The sequence below is a fragment of the Liolophura sinensis genome, chromosome 9, assembly GCF_032854445.1.
Source record: "Liolophura sinensis isolate JHLJ2023 chromosome 9, CUHK_Ljap_v2, whole genome shotgun sequence".
Classification (NCBI taxonomy): Eukaryota; Metazoa; Mollusca; class Polyplacophora; order Chitonida; family Chitonidae; genus Liolophura; species Liolophura sinensis.
The window spans coordinates 28,930,654-28,956,479 of record NC_088303.1 but is presented as its reverse complement, the minus strand read 5'-3'; the positions used below and the strand labels follow the sequence as shown (position 1 = coordinate 28,956,479).

Sequence of the window (25,826 nt, the reverse complement as noted above, 5' to 3'; positions counted from 1 at the left end):
CCTATCCCTTGTGACCTAACTCCGTTCTTTAAGACTTGGATTAAACTGAAGTACCCCTTGACAAAACTTCTCACTGACAAAAACAGTGAGACAGAATATACAGTATACAGGGTTCCAAAAAAGAAACACCTAAGTAAATTTTCACATTGTGAATCTACTTTAATTCCCAGTGGGATAATTAATTTATTAAACTGTCATTTTCAGTCAAGTTACACAATGAGAATATCAGAATGTAAAATAATCATAAAATAAGCAACAAGTTCTTTCAGCGATGGCACCTCTTCACAAGAGGGCATTAATCTCAGCGTCAGGTTGTACCACCATGTGCCACCTTTGCCTTTCTTTCTTGGACTACAAAACTTAGATGGCTACAACAGTCAGGTAAAGACTATACAAAATATTTTCAGCTAACAAACACACAAAGAAAAGCAAGATTAACATATTGTTTTAAACTATCAAGGTTATCGAGAACAGTTGACAGTTTGAATGTATCCTGATTAGATTTTTTAAACAGATTTCTCTAATCGTCGGCTGGCATGTAGAACCTTCTATCTGTAAATGAACGGTTGATGGTACGAGAGTGAAACCTTTTATGCAGGGGAAGCATGGATTGATCAGCATGAATCTCCATTGCCTGGCAGCTCAAGACAGAGCCAAGAGTCACTCAACAGAAATCACTCACAGTAAGTGATTTGTATTCTTTATTAGACCTGAAGAAAAATGCCCCATATTTGGACAAACACCATTATATGTATACAGAATTCAGTGCCTCTGTGGCCAAGGTTAGCTTTCCAATGGGGCGCTATGACCCAGTAGCCTCTCACCAATTCGGTCGCTGTGAGTTCATGCTCTCTTCCACTCCTGTTGTATGCGTAAAGGTCCTCCATAAGCATCCCACCATAATGCTTGCTGTCGTCATATAAGTGAACTATTCTTGGGTGCGGCATAAAACACCAATCAAATAAATAAATATACAGTATTCAGCTTAGGGGTCTCAATATCGGCTGTATAAAACCCTGGTATGTCCGGGAAATGTACAGAATGGGTTTAGGACATACATGTTGTGGATATAGGCTCTGGAATATCATCAAAATATGTACATACGTAGTTTACATATGTATGGGAAAAGGTGACATGAGTGGAGTCCCCCCTGAGGTCTCTCTTGGTTCTTTAAATTTATTTCTTTATGAACTGTAATTTACCTTTTTCTCATGTTTGCAAGGTGTTCATTCCAGCATATTCTGATGTGATTCTTCTGTGTAGACTGATCAAATTATACTTTTAATGAAGTCTTGGAATTGACCAATCCAACCAATGTAGTTTTGTCTCCAAAATCTAATTATATATGTGCATAAATTGCGCTGAAAGTTGCTCTGTCATATGCTGAAAGGTTGAAGAATTAGGGTAGTGTTGATTTGTGGTGGTAGCCTCTCCACTGACTAATGGTTTACACAATATTTTAATGCATCGCTATACATACTAGTTGACAGGTTCCGCTATTTCAAGAAAAAAAATAAATAAAGCAAAGCGTTCATGGGGACAGTCCATTACAGACATCCAGGACCTTCAGAAATACAATACTGGGCAATCTTGGGCAGGTGTTTATATAGGTGGTAGCCAGGGCCAAAGACGCCAGTTGGAGGAACATGCCCTGTTCATTGCTGATTGGCAATCGCTGAAGGGTGATCGCTAAAATCAAATTTGTCGTCGGTTGAAACTCATCATACATGTACGTGTGGAGTACAGTAATGGTATGATTGTAGTTTCTTTACAGAATACAGTAGAATTACCTCACTATAAATAAACATGTGAAAGACCTGTGTTTCGGGGACATATGTGACATTGATGATGTTTTCTTAAAATGTATTGTTAAGAGTAAATTTTGCAAAACGTAACAGTTGTTTTTAGTGCATTTAACGTTTGTCATGTGAGAAAAAAATAGTAAAATTTGCCATGTAAATGTCGGAGCATTGGGGATATTAAGCAGTGTGAGACTGAAAGTTTCGATTAGACATTTCAACTTACTCATACCTGAGGTGTGACTTGAACAATGAAATCAAAACAGCGTTCTTTGCATTTAAATCATGCATGTACATTACATGCAGATCCGTTTCCACAGAATAAATGTTACAGTGAGAATATGGATGAGAGAGGATATTTACATATTAAGAGATTTTAATTTACACAGAGCACTTCAGCATGAAATGAAACAAACATCAAAGTTGAATCAGCAGTGTCATACAAAAAGTGTGATTTCAGAGACTATGCCTTTGGTTGTGTTAGTGTTTCACTTTGATATTAAAAGCTTTGCTGCAGACTTAAAAATTGCGGATTTGAATAGGACAAATTAAACATGACAACACAAAGAACATCATAGTGTATATAAAAAAAAAAGTTAAAAAAATGTCCATTTTCTGTGTTTGTTGTTTTGCATGGACCACATGCACATATGCATGTATGTGCCAATGCCTTTGAATTCATCCTCTTGAATCACTTGAGCTGGATGCATGCGTACTACTTCAGTTTGTGTGTAGCGCCTACTGCTGGAAGTCTAAGCTGTACACTGCGGGAGAATTTTTGCATTGTCTTGCACATATCAACGTTTTCACGATTTGTGCGATCACTTTTGACACTGATCACCTTAGTCCCTTTTTTGCCCGGATTTGGTCTTTGTGCATGCAATGTGTGGACATCACAACACAACTGAAGTTTTCACTTCTGTGTGTGACCAGGAGGCCGCCATTATGCCATGGCTGAGCCGCCTGGGTAGGAGGGCTCATGTTTGCCCCTTGATGACAACACTTTACTGCTCAATGATGACAAAGTTTTAAACAAACTTGTGGAATATATGCATTTTACAATGAACAATTTACTATCAGCTCTTAAACTTGTGACAAAAAATTGTTGGTTTGTATCAGTTGATCTAAAAGATGCATATTATTCCTGTTCTGTGACACCTGAACACCAAAAATTTAAAAAGTTTCAGTGGAAGAATCAGTTGTACAAATACACGTTTCCCAAAAGGTTTAGCATGCTGCCTAAGGTTATTCACAAAATGACTTGAGCCCATATTTTCTCAACTGAGGAACAAACAACATTTGTCATCAGGCTATATTGATGACATTTTGGTTAAGTCTGATACCTTTGAGGAATGCATGATAAATATTCAGGATACTGTGTCAGCTTTTGATAAAGCAGGGTTTACTGTATACTCCGAAAAGTTGGTACTCCATCCCTGTCAGGAAATACAGTTTCTTGGACTTGTGATCAGTTCTGTAATAATGACAGAGCATTTGAGTTGTGAAAAAGCTGATAATATTGCTGAAGAACGTAAGAATTTATATGATACACCCCAGTGCACAATTAGATCGGTGGCCTCAGTGTTTGGGCTAATAACAGCCAGTTTTCCTGGAGTGTGATATTGTCCATTGTACCACAGGGGAATTGAGATTGAAAAGTCAGAAGCTTTAGCTCTCAACATAAGCAATTATGACTCTTTCATCTGAATCAAAAACCGATTTACCGTGGTGGATAAAAACAATCTCTTTTGCCTGCAAAGAAATAAATAAAGCCTGATTTGACAATTTTCACAGATTCCAGTTTAGTTGGCTGAGGTGGAGTTCTTGGAGAACAGAAAATAGGTGGAAATTGGACACAGTTTAGTCCAGTAATCACATTAATTACTTTGAACTTTTGCCAGTCTTCATGCCGTTGAAGTAATTCCTACCCAGAATACGCCAGAAACACATTTTGGTTCGTTCAGACAATACAACTATAGTTACATGTCTCAATAACATGGGTAGAAACCACTCAGAAAAATCTAACCAATTGACACATGATATTTGGGAGTGGTGTGTAAAGCATGGCATCTTTGTAACGGTGTCTCATATCCCAGGTTCAAAAAAACTTGCTGGTAGAATGGATGCTAAATTTTGACATACTTAAAAGCACACTGATAAAATTAGATTTTATTCTGAACATTGACCTGTTGGCTTCATGCATACATTACCAAGTTTTGCCATATTTAGCATACAAACCTGATCCTGGGACTTTAAACACAGATGCTTTCTCTATTGACTGTAAAAATCTAAAACTGTATGCTTTTCCACCTTTCAGTATTGTTGCCCAGACTTACGAGAAGTTTTTTGTGATTTTAAAAACAATGCTTTTAGATGTGTTAGTGTTTCACTTTGATATTAAAAGCTTTGCTGCAGGCTGATTTGAATAGGACAAGTTAAACATGACAACACATAAAACACCATGGTGAGTTAAACATCATAGTGTATGAAAAAAAAAAATAATAGAAAATTGTCTGTATTCTGTGTTTGTTGTTTTGCATGAACCGCATACACATGTGCATGTATGTGCAGATGTTTTTTGAATTAACGAAATGTTAAAACTTTGATGAATGAAACCTAATACATATTTCAAAAAGAGAAGAAACAACTAGCAGACATGAGACAGATGTAGCCACATAGTGTAGCTACAATGCATCGTATGCTAGCAAGGAGCAACATGAACTTGATGAACATGATGGTTGATGTGCATGTATCACGCAGTACAGGGATGTACATGTGTATGTGCACTGTGTTGGACATGTACCCCGAAGAGGCGTAAATGATTGCAGTTATTATGCACATGAATACAGTTCAAAGGACTGTCAAATGGTAATGACAGCGACATCATTAAGCATTAAATAACCAGGAGAGATAATTGAGGATTGTGAGAACTTTGTGTATATATATAACATAATGATACATATAAATGTACCAGTTCCAGTATTGATAATGGTCCATATTGGCATGTGCGAGGTAACTAGATCACATGTTTTTTGCCTGTGTCTGTGTTTTTTTTTTATTGTAAGATAGGTTAATGGACTTGAATGATGAATGAGCGTCGTACATGGTACATCATTGTTTTTTTAGTATTTGGGTTAGACCATACATCCTGAAATCTTCAGTTCTATTTGTAAAATACACAAATGATGAAATCGTATTGATACATGTATGTTTTATTACACATGTATGTAACAGTATGACTGTTTTGGTACTTTTTATTACATATGAACATTTTTGTGGGAAATAGGAAAGTCATTGGTTATTTTTCTAACAATTTCTAAGGTCAGATGAGAAATGGGAGTTTTGGATCCATTATTAACATTTTTATTCAGTGTTGCAGTGATTTCACAGCTGCTGTGAGGCAAGCATCAGCATTCTGTTTGATCATGTGAGAACACTTCTTTAGGTGATTGTGGACAAAGGAAATTTAGCCAAGGCTAAATAAGCCTTGTATAAGATTTTTTTTTCATTAAAAAAAAACAAATATTTAAGCTTTTAGGTAAGAAACTTTCTGGAAAACCAATCAGAATATATGTGCAAATATGTCTGGCCTTCAAAGATGATAGTTTCAACACCCTGTAGTACATAAAACAAGAAAGAACTCAAATTGTGGTTAGTACATTGTACTGCAGTAAAGAATCTGTGTATAAATTTTAAACTTTCTAGAGGAAAGTATTTTAATTGTAGCTTAAGTCATGCCACATGATTCAGATGCACGGTTACAAATATTCTCCAAAGCTGGCTCCAAATGGTTGTCACACACATTTACGTGTGCACTTTCAGAAGTTGTAATGAAGGAAACTTTCCGAGTTTTGACCTTGTTTGCTCTTTCCGGCTTGCTTGTCCTGTAATTATGCAATGAAAGCTGTCACTGTATATTGTACTGATTCAGCTGAGTTATCACACTGCTCTTTTCCTATATGTATACATTTATGCCACAGGCTTATAGCGCTTTCAGACTTCACGCATACACTCGCAGTTAGCAGATTTGTCCTGCAACTTCACCGTTGTGAATAGGCAGAGGTGCACCTGTATAATATTTCATATGAAATTAGTTTAATGACCTGAATTCTGGGAACTGCATTTATTATCAGGTATTATTTCTGGGCAGTGTTATATATCAGACTTTATGTGGTCTGCCAGGGTTTACAATGTAGTTTTGAGACTTCCTCCCTGATAATCATGGCTGTCTAGGTGTATCTGATTCAAGGGTTAACACTTTCTTCCTGGTAAAATACACGTATATGCACATACAATGGAAACTCCTTGAATTGACACCTGGTACATGCCAGAAACTGACTTCAAAACTGATAAAATTGCTGCGTTTTTTTTTTGTTCCTTGAAATTGAATGACACTAATGACTATTCTGAACACCGAAGGCCATTTGTAGTACGAATATATCAGGCTGGCATTAATCATGCTTGTCTAACCTTACACAGCAGGACAGGATGCTGTCACATAGAATTAGAGTTTGGTTTGACCTTGTCTCCCCCGGCCAGCAGGTGACATTCCCAAAGCCCACACCAACTGAAATAGGATCTAGGTGCCATTTCACAAACTTTAGAAAGTAAAGAATATGTGTATAAACAAATATATACATGTACAATACATGTTTGATTTGTTTTTTAAATTTTATATACATACATATAATTTAATTTTCCCGAATTTACCCTTGTAAGGCGCAGCCTGATTGCTCAAATTTATGAATTTATACTCCAATAAACTGAAGAAGATGAAGCCATGCCCATGTAGGACTACTTTTTCCAAGAATAGAACAAAACGAGACTGAAGGCATGTCATGTAAAATGACAAACAGATCACTATAAATATATCTGCTTTCGCCTGTATTGTGTTCACATCCATAAACAGGAGCATCAGTACAAATTCTGTGAATAGCCTTGGATGAATTAAGACTGGTTACGCAGTATTGCTTACCTCAGTATGAGCTTGATCACAAACATGCAGACCTGCTGTGTCAATGATCAAAATCACTTTCCAACTGATGTTTAAAATACACACTGTTGTTTTTTGTATGTTTGAATACTTAGATATCATCCATATGTCACAACTACACGTTTTGAAACGAAGTCACTGGTGTAACCTACACACTCCCGCATATCCTTGGCGTGCAACAACAGCAGCAGTAGCCCATTCTGAACAGTGCAAACACCTTGTCGCCGAGACAATGTGTCTGACGACAGTTGTTCATAGAAGTCATTTTTCCACGTACCGACCACCAATTTTGGGATGAAATAGAGTTTTTCTTTCAAATGAACCTGATTTTTTTTTTGTTTTGACTACCGTTCGAGATATTAAAATTGAATGTTTTTGTACTATCCTTCATTGATTAGTGTGGTTATCACTGCCTGTACATGAACTCACGCTTGCTTCCTGGTTAATAGTGCAGACTGATAGGCAGTACATACATGTATGTCAGGATACTAGTCCAGTGAAGCGTGAGAACCCGCCCAGAAAGCTTACAGCCTAAAACAGTATAGACTGACTGAAACTCGGAAAATGAGCAATTGGTCCCGACATCATCTTTAAAAAAATATTCAATAGTCATGAATCAAGACAGAATGATCATACATTAATAGTTTATGGAATATGTGGTTGTCACTCTCAGTTTATTAAAGGACATGTCAGTAATGATCTAAAGGGAAAAAAAAACATTTGGGAAAATCAGTAATCACGTGACTGAATAGTGCATACAGATGAATATTCTGTGCATTATCTGAATCTTGACATATTATAATTACGTGTCAAAATAATTGAAAATTTCAATCAACAAAAGCAGTTCAAAATGAAGTTTGACTCAACAGAGTACTGGTCACATGAAATTTATCGCGAAAATCAGCCACCGGTAATGAGGAAATTAAGAGATCCACAAATAGTGAATTACCTCATGGAGTATTAACTGTAGTGGTTTTTAAATAGAGAGGCCACATATTTAGAGAGATAAAATACACTGGTACATTAGTATATACCTTATGTATCATTGAATTGTCACTTTTTCCATGACGAATATGGCTGGATCTCAGTGGCATGTCTGGCACACATCTCCATGTTCAGTCTTAGAACAAGAAACACACTTCTATAGTCCATTGATGTCTGCTAAATATTCATATCTGGCAAAGAAGGTTTTAATTTCACTGCTATAATAAGCCATGTATCAAACTTCGGACTCCTGAAAACTAAACCTGGAAGCAAACTGCGTGCTTGCCTTTGAAAGGAGCTGAAGATATTAGCGCCACCTGACGTTAGGGGGGAGGAAATCAGTTAAACCTTGTGCGCTCGTGCAGTCACGCACACTACGATAATGTCAAAAACAGAACGATCAGAAGCCGAAGTAGGTCAAATTATTTGTGAGGAGCGATTTGGCGGAGACCAAAGAAGCTTACTATGTCAGGTTTGATTTCATACGCCCTCCTCTTTAAAAGATTGCCTTCCTAAATCTAATCAGTGTAGTGAATCATGAAGATTTCACATTAAATGGAGATAACTCGTAACGTGAACAGGTTGCTTTGCAGAACTTGAGATATGTTCAGATTGAGATATGTTCAGGTCGAGAAAGTTTTGAATATTTCTTTAAAAAAACAAACTCAAATTGAATGAACATGACCAGTTATTGAGTTCTTTATTCAATCAACGGACCGAGCACCGGCTCATCCAGATGACTTCTGTGAAGCCCTGCAAAATTCAACTAGTTCTGTATTGTCTACTCCAAATTTCTCTACCTTCAAAATGTTGAGTTATTCACAATTCTTTTTGAGGCGACCCACGGATGTAAACTTTGCCTCGATCATCATTTGGCTGGCTGTGCACGTGACGTTGCTTTACAGTAACGGTAGAACTTTGATCAACATTTCTTTAGCCCAAGGAATCTCATTCATAAATGTGTATTCTGGATCGTGTAACGTTCCCTTCTTCAAAACAATCGACTAACATTTCTCACAGTTTGGAATGAAAGTAAAACATTAGATAACACCCTTTTATTCCTTAAATTTAACTATAAGGATTGGCTCTAGTATATTTTTGGTTTATTGGGGATATAAGCATGGGTGTTCGTGCAATAGTTTTTCGCAGTGGCTCTTTAGTTTACATCCCCAATAAACCTAAAAAATATTACAGTTGATTCTTAAGTATATCCCAACATGGTGTCTGCATGAACAGTATTATTTTTTTCTCCATAGGTTTATGTCAGTTCCTGTTCTTGTTACAGGTACATCTACAGTAGTCCTGGTGTTGACACTTTCTTCCTGTTCAAATTATTGTTACAATTACTGGAGTAAACCTAACAGTTTCTGATTGAAATTCCAGATAAAATTGTATGTGTTTTACTTTGTGCTTCCAGTCAATTTGAGAGAAGTTAAAGATGTGCGACCTGGTCGTAACTCCAAAGATTTTGACAAATGGCCTGATGAACTGAGAAGGACGGAGAAGGGCTGTGCTTTTGTGTTGTTTTATGGGAATGATTTCAAGTTAAAGACTTTCTCACTTGTCGGTAAGTGCCTTGATACCATTCAGGAAAAAAAAAAATCCCTCCCCATCCATTGATTTTAACTTGTTTAGTGATAATAGAGAAATGATGTTGTCTTGAATCCCTCAGAAATTTCTGAAAATTCTTGTTATGTGTGTTATCTGCAACACTCCATTATATTGGAGGATGCTACATGTACATTTGAAGGTGTTCCTTTGAAAGTTGCATATTTGTATGCAGATAAGCTAAGCAAATAAAGTGAATGTTGATGTGCTTTTATGACCCTTTTATTTATTTGATGTATTTATTTGATGGGTGTTCGGCGCCGTACTCAAGAATATTTCACTGATACGATAGTGGCCAGCATTATGGTGGGAGGAAACCGGGCAGAGCAGTTTGCTGGCTGACCTTCCCACGTACGGCCGGAGGGGAAGTGAGCATGAGCTGGACTTGAACTCACAACGACTGCATTGGTGAGAGGCTAGCGCGCTATCCAAATGAGCCACAGATGCCCCATGACCGGTTTATGTCGGAGGTGTATTTGTATATGGAACTGTGAAGCACATGTAGTTCAAGTTGCATTTTTGTATTTGTGGTGAGGCCTGTATATTTGTCATGTTTATATGCTACAATTGCAAACTGTTTCTTCTTCAGCCTCTACACCAGATGAGTACACAAAATGGCTGCGTGGCTTGGATTTCTTGAGGAAGGAAACGGCTGCAGCAGCACATCCAATCATTGTAGAGAGGTAGGTCGAGAGAAACGACCAATGCTTTTCATGTACATGTATATACATGTATGTCTTCTCAGACTACTACTCCAGGTTTCCACCATAATGCTAGCGGCTGTCGTATAAGTGAAATATTCTTGAGTAGGGTGTAAAACACCAAACAAACAAACAAATAAATAAATAAATAAATCAAACTACTACTGACTGTTCTTTAGGGGCCTGTGTTACATACACCTAATGACTCCTTATCATATCAGTGAAATATAGTTAAGTACAACGTTAAGACCCAGGCACATATACATACAAACAAAGCTGTCGCAATGTTATGTCAAGCACATTTACCATGGTAATGTATCTCGTCAATAAATATTGCCATGGAAGTTACACAGGGTGAGTGATAGAACTGCTGCATAAGACAGGCCCCTGAATGTATGTACAGGGAAGGTCTTATATTTTTGTGTACATAATCCTTATACAGTTGTTTGGAGAAGTATCAAAAGACAAAGAGATAAAAAAGTGTGATCCATTGACATCATGCTGTACTGACATGTAGGTGACATACATGCAAGTCCAGAGTTCTATTCACCATCGTCATGCACATATGGTGTGGTATGCCAACATGGACGTTTGTGCCCAAAGTTCTTCACACCTACACCTGTATATATGTACATAGCCACCCATATTATTCAATATTGTGCATTCATTTTTGGTGTACATAATGTAAGAAAAGCACTAATCATTTGGGTATAATTGCCTAAATACTTATTCTCTTATTTTCCTTCTGTTTTTGTTTTTTTTTTAGATGGTTGCGAAGAGAGTTTTACCTGATGGAAAAACAGAATTGGTAAATACTTTAACATGGCATGTAATGACAGTTTTGGGTTGGGTGGGTCTGGGTGTATGATGAGGTTAAGCATAGATTGGGCTGCCTTCTTCTTTCTTTCTTTAACCTAAAAGCAGATCTCTTTTTGTCTTCTTCCTTGTAAACTGGATTAGCAACACCCTCCACAGGGGGTTGGCTAGGATACACTAGGTATGGGTTCAGTCCTGACCTTGGAAAGGGAATTTGTAATTTCGCCGGGCGTCACTGTTTGTGTGGCCTTGGTGACAGTGAACAGCTGATGATGCTCATGTGGCTGTTTGTATAGTTTAACAATTGTTGAAGCCTACTTGCCTTTCACCAGTACGGTGTGCATATACTATGTCACATGAGAAAAGGTCATTAACAATGTGACAAAAATGATTGAATGTCAGACCATGGGCTGTATTTCCTATATGCATGTATGTGTAGCACAAATCTTAGGTTTAAAACTGATGTCCTGTAACCTATCTGTTTTACTCCACCCATTAACATCGGCGGTTAGCCTGCTAGCCCTGCACATTAACTCAGGAGTCTCTCACCAGATGCGGACGCTGTGAATTCAAGTCCAGTTTTTGCTGGCTTCCTCTGCAGTTGTACATGGGAAGGTCTGCCAGCAGCTTATGGATTGTCGTAGGTTTTCCTCCGGGATTTGCCTGGTTTGCTCCCACCATAATGCTGACTGCCATGGTACATGTATAAGTGAAATATTCTTGAGTATGGTGTGAAACACCAATCGAATAAATAAATAAGATACTGTGTCCATTGCAGGCCACGAAATTTGGCATGAAGGAAATGATCTTCTGGGGGTCGGTTACTTGGGGAGAGTAATGGTGCAGACAGGTTACGCTGATTTGTCCTGTGGAATGTAGTGCAGTGCTTGAACTGCGTAGCGCTTAACGGGTACATGTAAATTGGATTTACCTACATAAGGTTGCCGGCTATCCACAGGGTATGACATGACAGCAGCTAATACAAAATGGAAGTCGTGTCAGTTGTTAGAGCTATCTCTTCCCAGGTTGTTTTAATACTTGTCCACTGGCGAAAAACAAGTGCTAATACGACTGTGAACGAAAGCTGTCATTTGGTGCCGCGATGCTGCAAAGCGCTGTATTGAACTTGAACTCGCTGCCATTATATGCACAAAATGCAGTCACCAGCTTTCAGATCTGACCAGATTTTCGTTAAGGTCTCCCTCTATTTATTAATCAGGTCAGTGCATCTGCCCTGTCTCCTGTTATTTGTGCCGTCAAGTTCAGTCTACAAACCACCTATTAACTTAGTGACTGTGTATTATAGGTAACTCCTGAGAAGGCTTCGGTGTTAAGACAAAATATTAAAACTTTTGGCTTAGGAAGTACTATGTGACTTTCAGCACCACCGTGAGCATGTGCACTACATGTCTACTTTGTTATGTACTCAACACATGCTTGCTGATGGCATTTGTCAGTCATGTATTGTGCTCTTGGTGAGCTGGTGCTAGGCAGAGAAAACAGCAGTTTGCCTAGAAAGGGGATAATCCGATATTCAGTTTGAACTTTCGCTAGTCAACAACTTTCCATGAGCTGGTCATCGTTGACATTCCCTCGTGTAAAGGGTAATATCATTTCACTCTGGCGACGAAACCATTTTATCAGACAGGAATGGTGAGGGCTCCATATGCGAGTTGGAGATTACACGCACTACAAGTAGATAACTAAAGAAGTAATTATTAATCATGAAAAGACTGGTTTGGCCTTGAAAGCTATGTGATTCTCAGTATGTATGACAAATACAATTGTATGTTGTACAGTAGCTTACTGATCCACCCTGATATATGCTGATCACTGTTCATGCTGTGGGCCCCATATGTGGCCATTGTGCTAACCAGGGATCCCGCTGGACGTGTATGATGGCGGACTGTACTGCAATACAACCAACTCCACCCACAAAATAACAGGCTTAGACGAAGTTACTGTAAATAAAAGGACAAAATCGTCTAGGAAGTACGGTAAATGGCTTTATTAGCCACATGTTCATCTAACCAATTTGCGTGAATGATTGGTCTGTTTTCATGTCATGGCCAAACCGAGTGATCGGTTATTCAAGGCTTAAAACACGTGACTGATTTTTTGGTTATGTTAACCGCCCAAATTTCATGGCCTGCAGTGTACCTATGTCAGTCTTGACAATGAGTATAAGCATTACATTGATTATATGACTTAGGATCAGAGGTGCGGAGTCCGATGTGCTGATTTTATTTTATTCTTCTCCAAAGCATAACTCTGAAAGATGCCAAAGCATGGATGCCGCGACTGAACCTCAAAATTTCCAACAGCCAACTGAGACTGAGATTCCAGGTCAGTGCCAATCAGGCTTTCATGTGTCTTGGGGTGAGCGACAGGCCGGAATGGGTGCCTGAAATGGACTTTAGTTTCAGCAAGAGGAAAAGACTTACCTCTTATAGATCTTACCATAGTTTATAGAAGAAAGTTTTCATCTCTTCGCTTAAACATAAGTTTGTTTTGTGAAAGCTTGGCTCAGATCTGTCACCAAGGTAATATTAATGCTGTACATACACAATACCCAGGCAGTTTGCTTTATAGTGTCCAGATTGAAGACCACTGGTCTAACACCATTACAGTGTCAGCCTACCCCAGCCTCTTATTTCCTCCAACCTAAGTGCATCTGTTCTAAAAGTGGAAAACTCTTGGTCATGGAGGTCATAATGTAACAACTGTTCCATGACACCTCACCTAGCCTCACGTAAGCTGATGCTGGGTTCTCTGGTACTTCACCTAAACCTGTGCCTTTATGTGACTTGTCAAGTGAAAAGCACATACATGTAGTTTGTTCCTAGCCAGGCTCCTGGCGAAAATTGGTGGTTTACTAGAGGCACTCTGGTTTCCCCTGCCCATAAACCTGATCACTATTATATAAAATAAAACATTCTTGAGCATGGTGTTAATCACCGTCGATAAAAAATATTAAGTACATATGGCCTGAATGAACTTGGGATTGACCCAGGGGCTTCCACTTACCATGAGGTTGGTCTGACTACACCATCAGTGTAGTGAGTGCATTGCTGTCCTGTCTCCATAGGGCTTAGGGCTGCACTGTTCATCCTCCCTTTGTGTATGTGAGGTGACACCAATTTTAGTTTGTGTTGTATGGGCAAGCTGACTCTAAAAACTCAAAATACGGAATAAAACTAAATCTGAAAATTTTCAAGTTTTTATAATTTTTTTTCACCCCCTCCAACAACTTTGAAAAAAGACTTTTTCTGCCTGAAAACAACAATTGAAATTAGTAACAAAAGGTAAACACATGATTTAAAAGTCACTTGCTTATTGAGATTTATCAATGTCATTTATACATTGCAGGAGGTAGACTCTGGAGGAAAAGGGGAAATTGAATTCTCAGAGTTTTCTAAACTGTATGCCAAACTTGTATATGCACCATCTGTGAGTATTCTTTTTTCAGATGTATGTCTTTTTTTTTGAAGTACTTAATTGACAGTATCCTGGCTGATGGTGCAGAACTACTTTGTTTTTTTAGCTGAAAGTACATAAATACATGTAGCTTATGTCATATCTTGAGTGTCGGCGTTGGTGCTCAGCAACCGGGAAAGTAATGTTAAAGAAAATGTTGGGGGGGGGGGGGGGGGGGGGCAATTCAAAAAGCACTGCATGTATTGAGCTCAGGTTTTGCACACATGTAGAGCGCAAGAACATGTGTATAAGTGGGAAGATCTGCGAGCAGCCTGCGGTTGGTCGTCGGTTTCTGCTGTGCTCTGCCCGGTTTCCTCTCGGGATAATTCTGCATGATGCTGTTGTTTAAGTGAAATATTGTTGAAGACGGCATAAAACACCAGTCAGATAGATAAATGACAATAACACGAGGAGGATGTTCCATCTTTGGTTCGCTGTGTGTATATTAAATACTGTAAATTATAAAATTAACCTGTCATGTATTGGAGTCATGGGTAAATTGTTAGGGGGTGGTATTTCAAAGTACGGCATGAATTGAGTTGAGGATTCGTACTCCTTGATGTGCTGTGGGCAAATTAACTACTTCAGATTACGCCATGCGTGACTTCAGCACTATTGAACTTTTTGCATTGATGTGTCTTCTAAAGAGGCAATCTCTCTAGTAGCCTTCTTACCAAATCTAAGTTTGTAGTGTATTATCAGTGTAAGATGGGACATTGTAACACAACCCATTTTCTTCTTAGACACTAGAATGCCATCAATAGATCACCTGTCTGGTCCATTATAGTGAATGGTGACACTATCTGTTACACCTGACAGAAGTGTTAGTGCATTTGGATAAAGGTCACAGCGATTAAAAGAAAAGTGCATAATAGTAACTTGGGGCAGGAAGATTCCTAACACAAAATGTTTACTGGTAGTGTCAGATTTCACATGCTCCTGGTTAAGTAGAAACAGATACCCTATGTAAAATACACTATGTAGCATTCAGTTAAGTGACCAATTGTGTTTCTGCAGGTTATATGAAATGGTCTGGTGAAGAAGTATAGTGAACGATAAATGCCTTGTTTCTGTCCACAGGTGATGATAGATTATTTTGCCCTGTTCATTGACCAAGCACACGATGTGTAAGTATAGGAATTGTGATCAGTGACTTCACAAATCATTTGTTGTACATTCTCACTGCTTCATTGAATATCTGATTTTTTAAATAAAATTTTGTAAGCTCAGAACATGCTAGCTTCATCTCGGGCCATACAACGTGTGGATGATCATGGGTTTCCTCTGGGTTCTGCCTGTGGTTGAAATTATACGCCAACAGTTTTTTTTTTGAAGCAGAGTGAAATCATGCATTCATTCATTCCTTTTATTGTCCCTTATATCAAGTTGAAAACCTGGTGTGCATATTTAGTGTATGCAAAGCCTTTAAGTCTCCGAATTTGCTTGTTATATAAGGTTTTCTTTTTGGTTTCAGGATGAAAATAAAGTTTGAAAAATTTCAGCATTTCCTTGCCCAAGAGCAAAAGGTAAATGTTAATTACACTTGATTAGATGTTGAGTTAAAAGAACTGTTAGTTCTGGATTGAGTCAGGGAAATACTCGTTAGATTTCAGATGGAAATTTCTACAGTGAGACATGATTCAGTGCCCATAAGTTTTTGTATGTAGGAATCAGAAATAATCGGAGGAAAAAAAAGGTCCGTCAGATTGAGCCATTGGGAAATGGTTGAGGTAATTTGTAGACAGGTAATGAGGAAATTTTGAGAGAAAATTTTAGTTTCAACAAATTGGTTTTAGAGTGAGCAAGTTGAAATAAATCTCAGTAAATATCAGATATTTCAGCAAGAAAATAATTAATGGTTGTATAATTTTAATAACAGCCTTATTGAAGTATGAAAAAGTTTCTTTTGTTTGAGATGTTAAATTTGCATATGAGAATTAATATATTGGAATGTCTACATGCATATGCTTTGAGGCAGTCGACATGCAGGTACAATGTGTCTACCGAGGCACACATGAAAATATGCAGCTACACAAAACATACATTGTGATTTACCAGGACTCCAATGCAACTGATGTGAACTATGTGAAGAACATCATTAATGATTTCTTGGAGGATGCCCTTAGAGCAGCACGAGGACTGTATTTTACTGACGAGGAGGTAAGAACCCTACCAGCTACTCTAGAGAGCTTGATTTCCATAGTGGTTGTTGCTTCGCGGAACATTTATTATCCACAAACCCCAAATTTTCTACATACATGTATGTACAGTATTGCATGTAACATAAATGGACAAGAAGTTTATTTAGATTATATATTTTTAGAGTTACTTAGCATCTATTGAATGACAGTAAATGTGGTCCACCCCAAACTGCAATATGCGTCAGAATTCAATATGGTAAGTGTGAAAGGTACTCAGATAGGCCGGATACATGACTCTCACATTTAATTTACATTGTCATCATCTTGTTTCATAGAATATTTGCATATTTCATCATTTTCTGTTTCAGTTTCAAGATTACTTGTTTTCCAAACACAATACAATCTGGGATTCTCAGCATGACAAAGTCAGTCAGGATATGAACCAGCCACTGCCTCACTATTGGATAGCGTCCTCACACAACACGTAAGTATCCAAATATTGTCACCTTCCTCAAACAACTATATCCTCACACAAGTATATTCTCCCAAAACATGTATGTCCTCAAACAACTTGTAAGTATGTTTTCACCCAGCACTTGAGTATGTCCTCATACAACGCTTAAGTATGTCCTCATACAACACTTAAGTATGTCCTCATACAACACTTAAGTATGTCCTCATACAACACTTAAGTATGTCCTCACACAATACAAAAGCATGTCCTCTCACAACACCAAAGTGGGTCCTCACACAACCCTTAAGTATGTCCACTCACAACACTGTTTTTGTTTAAACATGCGAAACCTCTCCTTTTTTCATGAATATCATTAATAAACTTTTTGATAATATGAGGCCCTCTATTGTTAAATAATTATTTGCTGTTGTTACCTGTGTGAGTTTGACCTGGTCTGTTTCTCACTACTTGATGTCTTGGTATTACAGGTATCTGACAGGTGATCAGTTCTCCAGCGAGTCCTCTGTTGAGGCCTATACACGCTGTCTGAAGATGGGATGCAAATGTTTGGAATGTAAGTTTCTTGTTTGGCACTCACTCGCCATGTACAGAGTTCTTCTACAGATTACAGACAAGGAGACCATTTCCTAAGAAACTTCTCAATATTTGATATTTATTACAGCATGTGTAGGTTAATGAACGAATACGGGCTGATGGGAACAAGTTCTATTTTTACATGGTGTTGAAGTGTGAACAAGGTTGTGAATTCACATAGCCAGTATTCATCAGTACACCAAACATCAGTCAGATCAACTAGAGAACAAAACTTAGTCGATGTAAATAAAACTTTGATCCAAAAATTTAAGATACACTTAGGAAAACCAGTAGTAATATTTTTTATAAATGGTGCAAGAATTTGGCCAGAGAAAAAAGAAAGTCACAGTAGTGTCACATAGCTAATGTTGAGGTACGATATGAATACTGCTAATGGTGATGTGCAATGTGAAATACATGCGACACGGTCATCACAAAGACAGGCAAATGTGGAAGGTGTATACTGTAAATCTCCAACCTTTCCAACCACTTAAGCACATTTTGAGTGGAATTTATGCATACAACCATTTTGAAATGATGCTAAGAACGATTTGTTTCTGTCATTTAAGATACAACCTTTGTAAACCTGTGCAAATTATTTCTCTACACCCCACAGTTTTCTCAGAATATTTCAAAATAATGGTCTTAGAGGTGATTGTGGTAATAATGTTTATTAGTGTATGAATGGATTTCCTCCAGGTATTCTAGACATGAAAATCCATATTTCCAGGTGGTCCCAAATTGTTTATGGCGTAATGTTATGTGTAGTTATGTAGTTATTGTTGAAGGCTGACTGTCCTGGGATTAAATGTTTACGTCTCACTCTTGCCTGGCTTACTACATGTATGTCTGGATTATTACAGTTTCCTGTTTTTGATTGATGGCGGCCCTCGGCAACCTGTCTGAATTGATCACTCAATAAAATGGCCCCAGTTGCCCAGTTGGTAGAGTGTCCGCTTCGGGAGCGGTAGATCCAGGGTCAATCCTGGGTCGAGTCACACCTAAGACCTTAAAAGAGGAAGTTGTAGTGTCCTTGTTTCGCATTCAGCATTAAGGGGATAGGGCAACGACTGGTTATATCAGTATAATGGCTCGGTTGGGGTGGCTTTGTAAATCGTCTCAATGAAGCAGGACTAGATAAAACATCAGTGGAAATCCGTCCTGCAACAAGGAGGCACATTACATGCACTCTAAGGACTCCTTCGTCGTCATGTGACTGAAAATTTGTTAAGTACAACGTTAAACCCCAAACACTAACTCACTCACACTTTAATAATACTGGGTGAGGTAATTTACCACTCTAAAGAGTTTGGAAATTAAGTAGCCTGCTGTGGGGACGTCAACTATAATAGCTGTCAAATCAACTGTGTTGGGAGGAGAACTCAAATTGTGGGTGCTAAGCTTGTCTTGTGTTCCCAGCCTGGTCATTAGTCACATCATTTCCGAATATTTCTGCCCGCATTTTCTTAGCATTTTTATATGCTAGAACATATCCAAAAGTGGATAGTGCAAACCACATGTTTCGTATATCCCTATTTTTATGAGCTGCATTTTGTTGCTGCAGTGGACTGTTGGGATGGCGCAGATGGACTTCCATACATTTACCACGGTCACACGCTCACTTCAAAGATAAAGTTCCTTGACGTGATAAAAACTATCAAGGAATATGCTTGGGTTCAGTCTGAGTAAGTATTTCAGATTTACTTGTTGTTGACAGATGAATTTGATAAAAGTTTCTGTACTAATTTCCTCGTTTACGATAAGGATTGTTTCCTTATAGCTCCATATATTCTGTGATCCATGGGTCTGTGGTGACATTGATGGGAATGGCATAAGGAGTACAGATATTTTACCTTCTGACACCTGCCCCATGTATATTTAGCTGTCACAGAAATTCATGGTTAATTTTAAATCATTTAATAAACATTTATATCTGTATCATTATTTAATTTCATTATATTAAGTGTGCAACATAGTGGTAATATGTGGGGAAAATGTCAATTTTGGATTATTTGTTGCTGGGTAATGAAAATGTTGAGTATGGAAAATTGCTGGTGTCTGGTTGGGAAATATCCAGGAAGGAGAGTGCTGCACAATTCAGAATCGACATGGTGCTAAAAGCTCTTGACCTTCACTCTTACTCTCTCTATACTTTGACAGCTTCCCGCTGATCCTTTCCATTGAGAACCACTGCAGCTTACCACAGCAGCGGAGAATGGCCACAGCTTTCTTAGAGGTCTTTGGAGGTGAATAAGTGTCTCTGCTTTCAGCCTTTGATAAATAATGAATCGTCACATACCACAGCTTGCTAATATTTCTACATAAAAAACACAGCAGAAAACGATAAAATAATAGGTCAAAAAAAAAAGTTTTATTACTAGAGGAAATATTTTATTGCTGTAAGGGCAGAAGAACTGAAATGTGCAGAGTCATTTTACATGCTTTAGTGAATCTCTTAATAGTGCCATGATTGTTTTTGATTCCTTTCAATTCCTGCATAAAATTACAAGCCCATAAATCACTGCACTCATTTGGAGAAAGCAGTATGACCAAAGTCACTTTAGTCTTGTTTTTATAAAGTTCTACCACTTTCTCCAACGGGGTGGATTAAAAATGTAAGGTACCTGTTTCCATGCTTGCAATAAAAAAAGTTTGAAGGTATATTGTGCATGATTCTGGAAGATTTTGTTTTATGGCAGATGAGTTGTTGACTGAGCCTTTGAGTAAAGATGCTACATTTCTGCCATCTCCTATCCAACTAAAGAAGAAAATTCTTCTGAAGGTTTGTCTTGTCTTTTCTGTGAATACATGTAACATGTTACATTGGTAGGGTCCTCATAGGCTCAGTTGGTTAGTGTGTCAGCGCAGTGTAAAGGCCCAGGAACCTCTCACCAATGTGGTCGCTGTGGGTTCAAGTCCAGCTTATGCTGTATTCCTATCTGGCTGTACATGGGAAGGTCTGCCAGCAACCTGCGGATGGTCATGGCCATACTCTTAAATATGGTGTAAAACACCAAGCAAATAAATAAATGTAACATTGGTTATGAAAGCAAGACAGCGTGTGGTCCCTCTAGAGACAGTGGCTGTAAGCTCTAGCTATAGTACTGACTGCTGTTGCGTAGTGGATAAAGCACCTGTCTCATAAACTATCCGTTGTGCAATCATAAATCAAGCAATACCAAGGAATTGAACATCAATGGCATTACCTGACTGTGCAATCATCGTAAGAAGAGTTGGCCAAGTACTGGTCGGGCTGGTGTCGGTATAACGTGACTGGGTACTTTGGCACAGTATTCCAGTGAGGTAGCCATATAAATATGTGGGCATTGGGTCAGCCTTTCTAACAGGGACCTCATCATAATGTGACTGAAATAATGCTGAAAGCAATGTTAAACCCCAATCAAACTAACAAAACCAATTTGGCGGAGCAGATCTTGGGCTTAACATGCTTCCTTTTTATTTTCTCTGACACACAATGTGATTGTTCAGGCTCAGACTTGGCTAGGCAATTTTGGAAACTTTTTTACTTTCACTTTCATTTCAGTCTTATTACTTTTAGATGTAGGGCATCGATGTTAAAACCCAAAAGAAAGAAATTGTTAACTTCTATTCATATGAGAAAATAATAGTGATAACGATCAATACGTATATTCGTGGAGGTTGGTTGTTTTACAGCACAAGAAACTGAAGGAAGGAGAAGACCAATGGAGGACGGCTTCTATCAGTGATGATTGTAAGCTTTGAATAATGAACCATTTTGTCGACATTTGTTGAAAAGTCCTGGACTTTTGGCCTTAATGCACAAGAATTTTGGGTACCAAGTTCCTTTTCACATATGTGCAAAGTACTTCACTGTTTTTGTTACTCATATTATGTGTACCAATATATTATTGGTTAAAGGTAGTTACACAGGAACCCTAATGAGATTTTGAGAGTAATTCCAGCTCCTGTATTTCCAAAAAAAAAATTCCTTTGTATTTGTTTCTAACTTCTCTCTATTTTCTGAATGAAATTTTTGGAAGCCTAAAGTTACTTGCAGTCACATATATGTATGTCCTTGAGATTTTTGCCCACTCTTCTGGCTTTTTAAAAGTAAAGCAGTTTGAGCCAATCAAAATGATAAACAGTTGTACATGTAGCTGTGAATGGAGTGGACATGGTGAACCTTTGCTTATCTCCCTTGTTCTGTTTACAAAGCAGCAGGGGCTGACCTTGCTGACCTCAGCAACTCAGTGAGAAATGGTATTCTGTACTTGGAGGATCCAGTGGACAGGGTGAGTGAAGCGTCACAGCAAGGGCGCTCTACTGGTTTTGCACACTACTGGTTTGACTCCACTGGTTTTTCCTGAGGTGTTCAATATTGGTGACAAAAGGGATTTACAACATTAAGTGAAGATTACATGTCATCCACTAGTATGGTGTGTATACAGTGTATGTTTATGTTACACAAGTTCATCTGTAAGTTTCCAAAGATTGATGGTTTGCCCCAGGGACTCTTGAGTATGGAGTAACCCAACAGTCTAAGATAAATAAATAACAATTAATACCCTAAATGATCATAAATTTCGCCCATGACTAACTTGCCCATTTTTTCTCCCCGAGTTTTATTGATTTTAGAAGGGTGTTTTGAGGTTTGCTTATAACATGGGATGATATTTTACTGGAAAATCATGAATTTCAACTCCCAACAATAATATCTTGTTATTTGCCTAACCTGCGGATGGTCGTGGGTTACCCCCGGGCTCTGCCCAGTTTCCTCCCACCATAATGCTGGCCATCATCGTATAAGTGAAATATTCTTGAGTACGGCGTAAAACACCAATTAAATAAATAAATAAATAAATTTATTTGCCTCTAAAAATGCACATTCATGGACGAAATTTTAGGTCATTTAGGGCAAATAAATGAAAAATAATCAGATTGGGCAGTTCAGTTCTGGGGTTTTCATGAGAAACCTTGTTTCATCTGCTCATAAAGCTGGTCATCATATGTTTTAAAAATTCTTAGGTATGATGTTAGACAAGAAGCAAATACATAGATGAATATATGAATTTTTGATGTTTTGATTGTTTAGGGGTGGCACCCTCACTTCTTCTTGTTGACGTCAACCAAACTTTACTACACTGAGCAGAGATCTGACCAGGAACAGGATGAGGACGCAGAGGATGAAGAAAACAGTTTGCCACAAGAGGTAAGGGCAGCGGCGGACTCATTTCTTTGCAAGATAGAGAACAGGTTATGGAGTAAGGGTAGTGACAGGAGTGTTGATTTTTTTATGTCTTAAACTGTGTCTGCAAATTGACAGGACCATTGGCTACATCCCTATGGTTTTCTGTGGACATGTTGCCTCATTTGTACTCTTTAAACTGTTCATTTGATAAATATGTCTGCCTGTCACAAGGTATTATCAAGACCAGTGTGCCTTCTGTTAATGTAAATTATTTCTAGTAATAATAATAATCTCTTCAGGCTCCAGTCCATATTCAACATACGTTTTGAATACGAGTACAAAAAGAACTTATTAGTTTTACCTTGATGCATGGACCAAGTTTTTAGAACAGAATCCTCTGCCATTTAGAGCAGATGATAGAGTATGCATCCAAATCTGACAAGCGATTTGAGTTCAAGCTATATTAAAGTTACATGGTTTTGTTTCCAGGGTCAACCAAATGATGAGCTCCACTTCAGTGAACAGTGGTTTCATGGTCGCTTAGAAGGGGGTAGAAGACGAGCGGAGGAACTACTACAACAGTACAGTCATCTGGGAGACGGGACATTCCTAGTGCGAGAGAGTGAGACGTTTGTCGGGGATTTCTCCCTGTCCTTCTGGTGAGTAGGTGTGTTGGGAAGTTGGTAGTCTCCTATCATCCCATTGGGACTTGTTTGGTTGTTTCTTATGTACTGTGTAGCCTCGCTATAGCGTGCTGCTTTGGGGACAGGATCCTGAGCACATTATAGGCTACCTTGTGCTATAATGAAATGACCTTGAGATCCAGTGTATAGGGCTTCAGTATATAGGGCTACAGTCTGTCTTACATGTCATGATTTTGACATTGAACGAAGCTTCATCGACGCAAAATGTGTTTTGTCAAATGCTTTTTTTGGGATTTTTTATTACCCAAGGATTCAAGCATTTCAGCACCGTGCTGCCGTCCTGTGAAGCTAGCCTCATATCACATAATCACAGGCCTAAGCTGATCTGCAGAATTCAGTGCATGTTAAACATTTATTTTTAAATCCACTTCATTTTTAAATGAAAGAAAAAAGCTACAACGCATCTGGTATCCATCCATTCATTCATCAAGCATGTCTGCTTGTATCAGAAGTAACTTTTGGAACTTAGATGCCTCAGATTCAAAATTGCAGACTGCAGATGACTGTCAACCTGATCATGTGACTGTGTTACAGCTACTGAACCCAAAAAAAAAGAATAATAATGTTACCATATTAATGTATATCATGCTGAGTCAATGTATTAAATGAAGAAGAAAAAAATTAAGATGCCATTCTCAAAAGTTTGAGCGAGTTCATCTCAACTCTCACATGTCAGACCGGCCCGGATAGCACAGTTGGTAGAACGTCCGCTTCGGTACCGGTAGATCCAGGATCAATCCTTGATCGACTCACACCTAAGACTTTGTAACTTCCTGGCTTGGCGTTCAGCATGAAGGGGATAGTGCAATGACTGGTTGACTCGTATCAGTATAATGGCTTGGGCGGGGCAGTTTACTCGCCTTCGGTAAGTCGTCTCAGTGAAGCAGCACTAAATAAAAGAGCGGTGGAAATCCGTCCTGCGACAAGGAGGCACATTACACGTACATGCACCCTACTGATTCCTTCGTCGTCATATGACTGAAAAATTGTTGAGTACGACGTTAAACCCCAAGCACTCACTCACTCACTCACATGTCAGTATGCCGGTAAGCCAAAGCTCACTTCCTGCAGTTTCACACCTAGCTTTATAGCCATTCAATAATCTGATTAAAGTTATCAGCATTTACTGAAAGTGTACAGATATTAACCCCTTTATGAGGTGTGCCTGTCACAGTGAGCAAAATGTGTTCTGCATTGTTGATGAAACCACACATGTGGAAGTAATGCTGCAACAAGGTGTGTTTTGAATCAAACTCGCCAGCAAAGAAAATGTAACCAGTACAACCTCTTCCATTGTTCAGAGAAAAATCCATTTCTTTTTGCTTATACTCACTTAATATTCAAAAAGCTTAAGCCTATCAAATAACACATGAGTCACACTCCTACAGTGGGAAATGAAGCAAATAATGTTGCGTTATTTAAGTATATTTCTTGGTGAAACATCTTTATTCATTTGCAGTTTTAGCTGTTCTCACGTGAAAGTACACCACAGACATTGGGGGGACAATATATTTGGACCGCGTTATATGTGATTGCGCGCTATATTGAGGCATCTTATAGCAAGGCTACACTGTACTTGTAAATAAGAACTTCAGTTGATCTACAGTTACATGTAGGAGATATAGCCAAACTTTCTTTGTTCCCAGGCGACAAAACAAGGCTAACCACTGCAGGATAAAGTCCCGTCAGGAGCATGGCCAAACCAAGTATTTCCTCATCGACCCGGTGACCTTCGACAGCTTGTACAGCCTGATCACGCACTACAGGAATACACCGCTGCGAGGGACTGACTTCAGCATGACTCTCAAGGAACCTGTTCCCCAACCCCAAAGTCACGAGGGCAAAGAGTGAGTAGACACAGTCCAAAAATGTAACTGTAATTGTCTGTAAGATCAGCAAGAGATTGTGGCATTAAGAAATTGGGAGGGATAGAAGGGTATGGGTGAGCAGTGTGAAAGTGCAGAGGGCAGTCATATTATAGTCCCTCAGGTCTGGTTATGTGAAGTGTTGGGAAGTAATACACCTTTGTAAATTTGGGAAGTAATACACCTTGTGAATCTCTTTTAAGGGTGAAAGTATATGTTGAAAGCCTCAATAATGGTGATAAATGTGTTATATCGGCCAGCAGTGCAGGTGAACAAGTCAAGGTTACCTATCACAGATTCATAATTATTCAAAATATGAATCACGTGGAGACGACAGACAGTCTTGACTTACTGTATTTCACCTTAAGTTTGGCAGGTAAAAGTATACTTTCAAAACACTTTTAAAAGTGTACTTTCAAAGACCTTACAATGATTCTTTAGATGCCAACATTGAATATTTAACCAATTGCTAGAGCTATAGAACTAAGCTTGATTATAGTTACTCTCCCGTCTTGTCCCT

General features: G+C 38.5%; 1 protein-coding gene across 8 annotated transcripts in view; it reads left to right on the top strand.

Moving 5' to 3' along the window:
* Positions 1-25,826, top strand: part of LOC135475240 (1-phosphatidylinositol 4,5-bisphosphate phosphodiesterase gamma-1-like) — a 56,100-nt gene that overhangs the window by 5,334 nt on the left and 24,940 nt on the right. For 6 of the 8 annotated variants that reach the window (XM_064755061.1, XM_064755059.1, XM_064755058.1 and 3 more), the window contains exons 2-19: positions 9,194-9,343; positions 9,974-10,067; positions 10,852-10,893; positions 13,166-13,247; positions 14,271-14,351; positions 15,459-15,505; positions 15,853-15,904; positions 16,437-16,538; positions 16,888-17,003; positions 17,462-17,547; positions 19,132-19,252; positions 19,728-19,813; positions 20,267-20,349; positions 21,243-21,300; positions 21,765-21,841; positions 22,642-22,758; positions 23,227-23,396; positions 25,088-25,288. In XM_064755061.1, coding sequence (XP_064611131.1) covers positions 9,194-9,343; positions 9,974-10,067; positions 10,852-10,893; positions 13,166-13,247; positions 14,271-14,351; positions 15,459-15,505; positions 15,853-15,904; positions 16,437-16,538; positions 16,888-17,003; positions 17,462-17,547; positions 19,132-19,252; positions 19,728-19,813; positions 20,267-20,349; positions 21,243-21,300; positions 21,765-21,841; positions 22,642-22,758; positions 23,227-23,396; positions 25,088-25,288 — 1,765 coding nt within the window. The remainder of the gene's footprint in view (positions 1-9,193; positions 9,344-9,973; positions 10,068-10,851; positions 10,894-13,165; positions 13,248-14,270; positions 14,352-15,458; positions 15,506-15,852; positions 15,905-16,436; positions 16,539-16,887; positions 17,004-17,461; positions 17,548-19,131; positions 19,253-19,727; positions 19,814-20,266; positions 20,350-21,242; positions 21,301-21,764; positions 21,842-22,641; positions 22,759-23,226; positions 23,397-25,087; positions 25,289-25,826) is intronic. The other 2 variants (XM_064755060.1, XM_064755065.1) reach the window with 1 other exon arrangement.